Below are 10783 nucleotides of genomic sequence, written 5' to 3'. Positions count from 1 at the left end.
CAGAATAAAATACTTAAGAAAGAATAAAGGTGAAGAAAGCTTATTTTTGTTAAAGGGACCATGCTACAGAGGGGGAGTAATAGTAACGATTTCATGAGCACACACGTAGCACAGGAGTTCCTCTCCCTTTCCTTATTGATGCTGTTGCTGGGTTTTTGGGCCTGGAGGGCAAGCAGGCATGAATGCAGTCCCCCTGATACAGGATTTTATGCAGCACTCTGGGCTCATGCTGCAGAGATTTATAGAATCTCAGAGACAGTAGGGGCCACAGGGACTGTCTAGTGAGCAATGCACAGCACAGAGCATAGCCATTTGTGATACAACCCTAGATTTAATTTGGGTAGTGGCTATATAAAAACCACCCCATGCTGCTGCTTCTTCCGTGCGCCTATTAAAAAATATTTCAGTTGCTAAAAAACAGTGCTAATTTTCTCACTGGCATTTGGGAGAGTAGCTAGCAACGGCAACAAGTAACATTCACTGAATATTTGCTGTGTGCCAGAGACCGAGCTCCAAGCTTTACAGGTATCCTGTTCCGCAACCCTCAGCTAAGCTCTGTAGTGGATACTGTCCAGTATGCATGGTAGTGCATAGTATTAATCCAGTTTTAGGGATGAGGATAATAAGGCAGAAAGAAGTTAAAGGACTTGCCTTTCATCACACGGCCTCAAGTGATGGAGTCAGGATTCAAACCCATGCAGCTGGACTCTGAACCCCACACTCATCCATTACATTGTTTCTTCTTGTTATGACATCTATGCAGAAATATATATGTATATATACTGCAGGAATATTGCTTTGTGCCTAACAATATACTATATATGCACACGTCACGTCACTAAACACGTAATGCCATTTTAAATGATGGCAAAATATTCAATTGTGTCAGTACGCCAGTTTGCTTAATCAATCTCATTGTAAGATATTAATTTGTTCTGCTATTTCCCCTTATAATCATTTTCTAATACTGACTCCTCTCACATTCTCACATTAGAACCTCTGACCCTGATTTATGAATTTATATAATTTATAAATTGCAATTATTATTCTTAAATAGAGTATTAAACATTACTATTAGAGAGTGGGGCTCTAGATGACTCTGACCTCCATTTTGCTTATCATTTATATTTTGAAATATTTCAATGTATTGTGTAGTAAGGAAATGAGATTGTTAGAGGTTTTTTTCTTTAAAGTTTATTTATTTAAGTAATCTCTACACCCAACGTGGGGCTCAACCTCACAACCCCAAGACCAAGAGTCGTTTACTCTTCCAACTGAGCCAGCCAGGCAGCCTTGTTAGAGTTTTTTTAAAAAGAAAATTTTTATTTAAAAATATAAAGTTTAAAATATGCTTTAGCTCTTCTGTCCCACAATGAGTTTAACCATTGATCAACAATATTGATCAAACTATTGATCAACAATAGTCACCAATCCAGGCTAAGGTCATGGAGTTTTAGTCTGTCTTCAAGTGGTCTTTATACCACTTGTCAATCTTCCACACCCTCTATGTAATCCAAAAACAGTTCCAAGGACACTTACCAATCCTTCCCCTTAAACAAATACACAACAGCCTCCCCTTGATTGTTCTGTATTTATTCCTGATGCACATGCTTCAGCTGGAGAGTGTAATGGGTGTTAGCAATTCACAGGCCTCCTTAGAAATGCTAGAAAAGTGCTCTTGTCTTCATTATGGGGGTGATGCCCTATTATCAATCAACCCCCATCTTTCTGCATCATCTTTTGCAATTTGGTGTCTTAATTCTAGTGTGAATAACACACTGGTACATTTATACCTGGGCTCTAAGCAGGGCTTAAATGGTAGTGTGCTGATGTTTTATCCAACAAGGAAATAACCAGTGGAATGCATCTCTAAGACAGATTATTATCCTATTTGTAAAAGGAAATCATGGGCATGCATCAACAGAACTTATCCTCTACTCTTTGGATTCCAAAATGTAATCGTTTTCCTCATGGATGATCTTGTGCCAAATGACTGACCTCTGCCCCCCCCCCAAAAGTGCATGCATGTGTGTGTGTGTGTGTGTGTAAGAGAGAGAGAGAGAGAGAGAGGAACTGAGATTACACTGTAGTCATTTACCTTAAGAAAGAAATTTAGTAGCTTTACGTTTCACTATTGAGCAGCCAAAACAGCTTTGAACATATTTCATCTACTAAAAGAACGTGTGCTGGTGTGACATAAATATTAATGAAAGAATAAAACCCAATTCTCAAGATATTTTTTCTTTTATTTAAAATGTTAACTATCACAACACATTATACAATGAAATGAAGACCGTAGAATCACGTGAAAACTTGTAAAACATCTCTATTTAAGTCACAACACATGACACATGCTGCAGGGACACACTTTGATACCAAATCTTAGCACATTTCCACCATGAAAACAGAGGAAGCATAAGCCTGTCTGTGAGATCCCTCTCCTTCATCAGTGGCTGACATGACTGCTTCCAGGAAACCAAGATGATTTCTTTCTTTGAAGAACATATTTCAGTTTCACTGAACACTGTGCTTTGTTGAGAAATGCCCACTGATTTCTACGTCTGAGGGGGTCACATTAGAATTATAACACACTTTCACAGCACGTATTGGCACAATATGAAAAATAAACAGTTTTTTTTTTTAGTTTTCCACTCAAAACAATGATTATTAAATAAATAATTATTCCTCATGGTGCAGGTCTCATGTTACCTTTCATTGGCCACTGACACACATGAAGCTCAATAAATTACACATGAGGGGATTTATTTGCGTCTTCGTTCATAATTCTGCATTGCGCTCCTTTCATAAGCCACTGAGAACAAAGAAAAGGCAGAGGGTTTTTTAAGAGGATTCACCGAGAACGTTAAATAAACTTCAAGACACACTGTAATTTATTAAAAACTCATTAATGACTTTCCCCTCTCCATTGAAGTATTTCTAAGAGCTTTCTTTGCACATCCTCCAATCTTGCCTCCGTCTCTGTCCCGATTGGAAGTGATCTAACCACAGAATCCTTGGTTACTCAGGCCATCTGCCATTTACTTGGTGCCCCCAAAGCATAGTTCCACCATCTACTGCAGTGGTCATTCTCCACAACTTTCTCAAGCACGGTGATTTATATAAAGGATAATGCCTGAAGTATAGAGTAGGAATAGTAGTAGGATGAAAGCAAAATGTGAGACTTTTATTCTAGGACAGAGTCAACAGACTACAGGCCATGGGCCAAATCCAGCCCACCACCTTTTCTTGAAAAGAATATTTTATTGGAACGTGGCCATACCCACTCATTTATGTATTGTCTATGGCTACTTTGGCATTAACATGACGGATCGGAGTGGTTGCTCCTGAGACGGCACAGCTCACAAAATCCAAAATATTTGTTATCTGGCTCTTTACAGAAAGGGTTGGCTGGTTCCTGTTACAGGAGTACACTGAATGGTGTAGAGGTCTCCTCCTGTCTTGGGGATACCTCCCAATGAGGGATTGTCCTTGAAACTAAAAACAACATTGTCGTCGGTGGGTAGGGCAATTGTGCCATCCACGTATAACAGTTTAACTTACCTCCCAGCACCCTAATGGCCTGTGGAAGATTAATCACTGCCTCCAAAAGTATTTAACATAGACTTAGCAAGTAATTTAAGTACTTTGACTATCCGGACTAAAAAAAAAAAAAGCCGAAATTATGATAATATGATATGATATGATATGATATGATGATATGATATGCAATTTCGAAGAGGTCTGTAACCACAAAAGGGCAAGGATCAGACTGTTGCGATAAGACTACTAAAGTATATTATTCATCATTTTAGTTAATTTATATACTTAGATTTACATTTTAGTGAAACTATGTTGCTTTTTAAAATTCATATGTCCTGTATAAAATACTGAATTTAAACAAAAACAATAGGAAGAACTGTGGAAGTTAGGTAGGAATTATAGATGCCACTCTAAACAATTTTTTCAGTGAGAAAGATCTGTTAAGAGAGGAGGTAGGTGAGGGCTGTAGGGTGAGCACTCTCCCATTTCCCTACTGAGCAGACGCCCAGTTAGCATCCAACACTAGGTTCATGATAAGCTGAATGCTTTATGCCAATCACATATGTGCTTCCAGGGCGGACCAGTCTGAACTCCAATTCGGGCAGTTCTCAAGGAAGGAAACAGTCCATTTCTCATCCTGCTTTGTTTGTATTAGGAGGAGGACTGACTAGCACGAGTTCCGTTCCTGACAAGCTTTAGGTAACATGATTCTGTTCCTCAGAGAAGTAAGGTGAATGCTAATGTAAAGTAACCAAAGACGGATTCGTGTTAGCTGGAACAGAATATCCTCTTCACGGGAAGCAAAGTTTTGTATCTGGTTCTTGAACCCTCTGAAACTGTATGTAGATTTTTATGTTTATAAGCTAATGGGGGTTTCTCCACAAAGCAGGTTTCTACATTTCTCAGACTGTCAAAGGAGTCTGTGACCACAAAAGGTTAAGAATCAGATGGCTGTAGGACACAGCCTACAGATAAATTCAGCTACAAATAAATTCTTGGATTTATTTATTGCAATTAGATTTTTTTTTGCCATAAGTACTCATTTTAAATTTATCATTCCTTTTTAGTACTTTGAAAACTATGCCTTAGAAAGAAAATAACAAATTTGAGATACTGTCTATTTTCAGTCATGGTTTTATACATACCAGAATTTAACACATACCAGGACACAATCATAACCTTGCCTCAATTGATCATATGAAAAGATCTCTGATTGAATGTACATACATTTTTGCCTGTTTCTTCCTTTTCTATTTTCTTAAAATGGAGGAGTGAAGATGTAGTCATAAATTGATCCTGACTCATTATAGTGATTCTATTGATCTTGACTCATTATAGTGATTCAATTTACTGATAATTACATTATTACTTTGCACACATTTAATAACATTTAATCTGTAGAAATCACAGTATCCATATTATTTGTAAAGTTAGCCATGTTCTGAAATCTGTGTCAGTTCTGGCAATAAAAAGTTGATGACTAATAGAGTTATCAAGAAGACCACAGTTATAGAAGGGATAGCGCACACTTTTGTTACAAGTAAAGCCAGTGTGGTTTAAATTTACATTCCATTTCCAAAAGCTGGAGGATAATATATATTAATAAAATAATTTAAAGTTTTTCATGAGGCACACTGGTAACTTCTTTAAAAATTTTTTTTAAAGATTTTATTTATTTATTTATTAGAGAGCAAGCGAGAGAGAAACAGCATGAGAGAGGAGAGGGTCAGAGGGAGAAGCAGGCTCCCCACTGAGCCGGGAGCCCGATGTGGGACTCGATCCCAGGACCCTGGGATCATGACCTGAGCCGAAGGCAGTCGCTTAACCAACTGAGCCACCCAGGCGCCCACTTCTTTAAAATTTAAACTTGAAAAAAAAAATTTATACTTGAGCGTCCCCCGAATTACTGAAAAAGAAATACAAGCATAGTGTCTAAATTTGGAAGGTAGAGAACCAATGGTAGGATACATCATTTTTTGCATGAATTTTCCAGATAATTAAGCCAGCACTGCTTAGTTACAGATTTTCTAGAAACCTGAAATATCCTAAACAGATAAGGCAGCTGGTTACTTTCTAATTAATTACTTCATTAATACTATAATTCTATTTTCACTAAAGGTAAAATAAAAGGAGTTTGAATAGCTTTCCTAAGGAACCTAAGCTAATTACTATAAAAGACTGAATGTGCTTTACAAAAAAATCAGTCTCTGTGAAAATGATATAGGGGTTATTTAACCTTGAAAATGGTACGATGAATGGGTTTTTGGATATAGGTATGTGGCATTTTTACACAGACGATGGGAACTACAGAGAGGAAAGGAAATAGGCAGGCTTTATGTCAAGAGAAAGACTTGTTGGGGATTAAGATGGGTTAGAAGGATTGTGGCACCCCTTCCCTGTGAGGGTTTACAGCCAGAACTGATTATAATTCCCCAGGATGACTTGATCGTGCTCCTTTTCAAAAGCACTGGAATGGACTGTGTTTTTCCCATACTCTCAAACATCCATCAGGATATTTCGAGTTTGAGCTTTTATAACTTCATAAAGTATAAATGGATTTGTTTGTTTTCTTTATTTGTTTACTTTTGTGCTGGAAGACTGCCAGATGTAATGTCATATAAGCCTTTTGAATGACCTCGGTAGTAAGTGAAAATTGGTCTTATCTCCCACATAACCTTTCACTGCTTAGTTCAGTCAAGTTCAGTGTGGCTTATGTAACAAATATAAGGGAACAAGTACTAGACTAGCCCAAGGATTCAGGTTAGGTAATGATTAAATGGGGCAGACACTGGTAAGGCTGGTAGTCTGAGAAAGAAAGATGCATCCTAGGTGAGATTAGCTTAATCAGCTGCAAATAAATTCTTGGATTTATTTATTGCAATTAGATTTTTTTTCACCATAAGTACTCATTTTAAATTTATCATTCCTTTTCAGTACTTTGAAAACTATGCCTTAGAAAGAAAATAATAGATTTAAGTTACTGTCTATTTTCAGTCATAGTTTTATACATACCAGAATTTAAAGCTCTTTTGCCCATTAGTCCAACAAAGGAATCTGTTTTATGCCCTGGAAAAATACATTTAGGGGTATTTTAATATGTATGTCTTTGAGGAAATAAACTGTTATAACTAGTACCGAAGAAAAGCAAGCTTTAGAATATATGCCTATATAATAAATATATAACCATTTCAAGTTTTGGTGAGCCTGAAGAAATGAAGATTTCTAATAAGTCTTACAAATGACATTAAAACAATACAATGAAAGCACTTTTCTTAATTCTATAATTATTAGCAAGTATACTTTATGTATATTACAGTTTACCTGTTTATATACAATGTTTTAAATATTGCTGCTATTTAAGCTAGTTTTGGTTTTTAGGGAGTCAATTTCACAGTCGTGTGACAGAAATATCCAACTGTATGTCCTTGTGTTACTATGTTGTATTTCTCAGGAACTGAACCTTAGTTAAGTCAGATCCCTGCACCTGATGATTATAAACTTCTAAAAGGTCACTATTTTTATTTTATTGGATTTTTAAAAATACTTTTGGAAAAGTGTGTTAATTTTGACATTAATAGAGTACATTTACTTTCATTACACAGAATTTTGCTATATATAATTCTCTTGAAAGTCAAATCTTTAGAACTTAAATATGAATAAGATTTATTTATTTTCAAAGATGAAGCCTTATGAAAAAGGTTACTATTTCAACTCTAGTGGGGAAAGGTCTCTTGCTTTATACTGTATTATTTGAGAATAAGACTGCTATTTTAATGTGACCTTCTCTGCCAACCAGTGAACCAAAATCCAAGTGGAGGTGTGGGTGGATCCTGGGGTAAATGCATCTGATTGAGATGGACCCATGGGACTTCCCGTCAATTCGAGTTCCATTAACTGGGAAACCGGGATCAAATGAATGTCAAGTGTCATAACTCGGCCATCTCTACTGCCCTAAGAAATGTTTCATTGTACTTTGATAGATTGAGGGTCCCCATTCAATTATGGGACCAAAAAACTGCATTTCTGTCTTTACCTTTACTATGGATTCTCTGCTCTTTCACTCAATCTCCTTAATTGGCTGCTGGATTACCCTAATACATGGTATTGTCAAGAGATCCAGCATACTGAAATGTTAAGAGATACCTATAAAAGCTTTGTTTTTGTTTTGTTTTGTTTTGTTTTTGTTTTTGCAGTGGAAGCGTTGGGGGGTAGGAGAGGGTGAGGGGTGAATAGGGAGAGGAATTTTTACCCCAGGACTGAAATTCTTATCCATAACTAACAATGTATAGGAGTTAAAGGATTTCTTCTGGAGCTCTCTCTTTTCTTTTCTTTTCTTTCTCTCTCTCTTTTTTTTTTAGCAGCTTAAAGCGACAACAAATATTTATTATCTCACAGTTTCTGTGGGTCAGGAATTCACCAACAATTTAGCTAGGAGTTAAAGGATTTTTAACATAATGCATCATTTTGGTAAGCATCTAGGTCTAAAAAACAGAGCTGTAAAAAATCATGCTCTGGATGTAATTAATATGAGTCTCCTCCATTCTTATACTGTCTTAATTAAAAGTATTAGGCCCTAAGTTATAACAGAAAATAAGATATAAAATGAAGATCAATCTAATTTATGTTTGCATTTGGTAAATGTCAAAATAATTTGAAACTTACTTTTATGAGAGATCTGGCCATGTCCTAGAAGAAAGAAAGAGAAAGTTAGCAAAGGCAATAGATTTATTTTAAAGATGCTACCTTATATTTTCAGAAGAGAATTATAAAATAAGTTGGTTCTTAAAACATATAACATTTCCCATTCATGTACTATCATGAGGAATATAGTAGAACCATAAATGCTAACCAAATTATTAATGATAAAAACAAAATAGCAACCAAAAGGAATAGTTTTAAGTGCTTTCTATGGGCCACAGATTCAAACCCAGGACTATGAGACCCCTGAGGCCTAACAATAACTGTTAGGCCACACCACCTGTTTTCTTATAAGAAACACATCTCCAAGCTGGACCACCATTTGACACTCAGGAGAGAGGGATACAAGTCTCTACTTTTACTAAACAGGCATTATCAAGAATCTGTATTTGAGCCCATAAAAAATTTTTCTTCACTTTTCCTACATATGCGTTCACAATAGTAAAATAAAGATTTATAGAAATGTTTACCATAAAGAGCCTTTAACAGGGCCACTTGTTTTTCAATTGAGGAATCTGACAAAAGATGAATTGGCATTAACTGTTTACACGTTCCGCTGATGGTGTGATAAATGCAAGGAAATTGAGTATTTCTATCATGAGACATTAGGGAGCTAAATCTAATCTAACCCCAAGGGTCTAAAATCGGTTTCCACAGGCACTTAGACCATTCTGAGTACTACCCCCTGGAGGACCCGCGCCTTCCCCCTTTGTCAGTTTGGATCTTCAGTCAAGGGAGCACTCAGCTAGTAAGGCTGCTTCCTGTTCTTGATTGGGGTCACTCTAATTGTGTGGGGGCACGCGCCGCCGCAACGGATCTCGCCCTCCCTCCGAAGGCATGTGCGTGTGTTAGTGGGGTGAGGGCCAGAGTCGCTCCCCGGGGATATATTCCATTTTAGGATGGAAATTTCTACTCAAAGAGCAAGAGAGACTGGGTGCTCTGAGAAGCAGTGAGCGAGGAGACCGGGCAGGTTGCTCAGAGAGACAGAGAGAGGGATGGCTGCCCATCTCACCAGCATCCCGTTTGCCCATTAATCCGAAGAACTGCTGAGGCTTGGGTCTCCGGGCGATTCTCTGCAGAAGATGCTCAAAGGGCTCGGGCAGCTCCTCCTGGGGGACAGACGCACAGACAAACGGGCGTGTAGGCAACAAGCGCGCGGCGCCGGGAAACCCGAGTCATTCCAATGGTGAGCGCCAGCCCTGGGCGAAGCTCGGAGGCGGGCGGTGGCGGCGCCAGGGCCGGAAAACCCGAAAACCCAGCCCCGCAGGAAGGCGAGAGAAGGCCGGGTTTCCCCACGCGAGGGCTGAGTGGGGTCCCAGCCCGGGAGCTCTCTTCCTCCACCCCTCCCGGCAGAACTCGTGTCCGCGAGCCCCGCTCTCGCGGGCTAGCCGGAGGCGCGGCGTCCCCCACCCCGCGCGTTATCCGCTCTTTGCAGAGCCTGGGGACCCCCGCCCCACTCGTCTGCCGCGCCGCCACCTGACTTGCTCTTGATTCTGGCGCGGGCTTTGGAGACGCCTGGCCGCCCTAAATGCGCACAGGTGTGTGTCGCGAGCGGGGAAGGAATGACAACGCTTTACTAAAGACCTGCACCGCGCCACTTTTACTGTTCCCTCGAGGCGCGCTCCCTTGCACCAACAGCCTGCGAGCCTTGTAAAGGCAAACTTGCGGCTCGGTCCTCTGGTCGGTAAAATAAAAGTCAGGGCAGGAAGTTAGCTTTCCACCCACCTCGCCCCTCGAAGCCCCCAGCAGCTTGTCCTTTGTGCCCGCTTTTACCAGCGTCCGGCGCGCCCCCTTCTGCCCCTCCCCAGCGTTTCCAAATGCCTGGTCCTTGCAGCTCGACTGGAGTCCCCGAAATCCCCGTTACCCCGGGATGAAACCTTGTGAGGTTTCCAGCCTTGTGAGGACCCCGGGCTCATCAGGGAGGGCATCATTCCTCCAGGGAGTTCCCGAGACCCGACGGTGCAGCCCCCGGGGGGAAACTTGGATCGTGGGCACAAAATCTCGTGCGGGGACCCAGGGAATGGTGTTCCTTTACAACCCCACCCCCTCCCTGCGCCCCTCCACCGCCTCTGGTCGCGGTCGCGGCACCTGCCAGGCTAACTAGAACGCGATCTTCAGGGAAGTGACAGCTCCCGAGGCCAGGAAGAACGGCTCCGGCTGGGTCTCACCTTGATCTGGTCGCTGTCGGACCAGTCGGACCAATAATTCAGATCATCGTTGGCTCCAATTTCTTCTGCAAACAGTTGAGTGGAGACGAGAAAAAAGACGGCCAATGCCACGAGGATTTTCATGTTGGATTTCTGGGAAGAACGGGGAAGAAGAGACCGAGGAGAGAAACATTGGGGATGGCTATCCAAGAGTTGGGACAGCATAATTTTTGGTCCCACAACGCAAGTCGGGGCCGATTGAACCAAGATAAAAACCCTAGGGGATAACAAGCCTAAAGCATACCTTGTACCTTTCAGGAAAGAAAACCATGCCCCCAAGCTTCTCACATCCCCTTCTCCCTGGATCCCAACTCCCTCAGCCCCCATCCACCAATCCA

General features: G+C 40.4%; 1 protein-coding gene across 1 annotated transcript; it reads right to left on the bottom strand.

Annotated features, from left to right (window-relative positions):
* Nucleotides 1-2762: 2762 nt before the first annotated feature.
* TAC1 (tachykinin precursor 1) lies at nt 2763-10529 on the bottom strand. Its single transcript, XM_035021421.1, has 6 exons — nt 10407-10529; nt 9251-9347; nt 8709-8753; nt 8203-8226; nt 6553-6606; nt 2763-2812 (listed from the first exon to the last, which is right to left on the bottom strand). Exons 1-6 carry the CDS (start codon nt 10527-10529, stop codon nt 2763-2765), a joined length of 393 nt encoding a protein of 130 aa, XP_034877312.1.
* Between the last annotated feature and the right edge of the window lie 254 nt (nt 10530-10783).

This window comes from Mirounga leonina, unplaced genomic scaffold, assembly GCF_011800145.1.
Source record: "Mirounga leonina isolate KUSES-001 unplaced genomic scaffold, KU_Mleo_1.0 Mir_174, whole genome shotgun sequence".
In the NCBI taxonomy this organism is placed as follows: domain Eukaryota; kingdom Metazoa; phylum Chordata; class Mammalia; order Carnivora; family Phocidae; genus Mirounga; species Mirounga leonina.
The sequence above is the reverse complement of the archived record's forward strand: the minus strand, read 5'-3'. Positions and strand labels throughout refer to the sequence as shown.

Excerpts from the sequence above, each read along its gene's own strand:
- TAC1 (XM_035021421.1), bottom strand. The coding sequence starts at position 10,529 with ATGAAAATCCTCGTGGCATTGGCCGTCTTTTTTCTCGTCTCCACTCAA. Across the intron at positions 8,754-9,250 it reads AATGGGCAAACGGGATGCTG|ATTCCTCAATTGAAAAACAA; the intron begins GTGAGATGGGCA and ends ATCTTTTGTCAG. Across the intron at positions 8,227-8,708 it reads CCTGTTAAAGGCTCTTTATG|GACATGGCCAGATCTCTCAT; the intron begins GTAAACATTTCT and ends TCTTTCTTCTAG.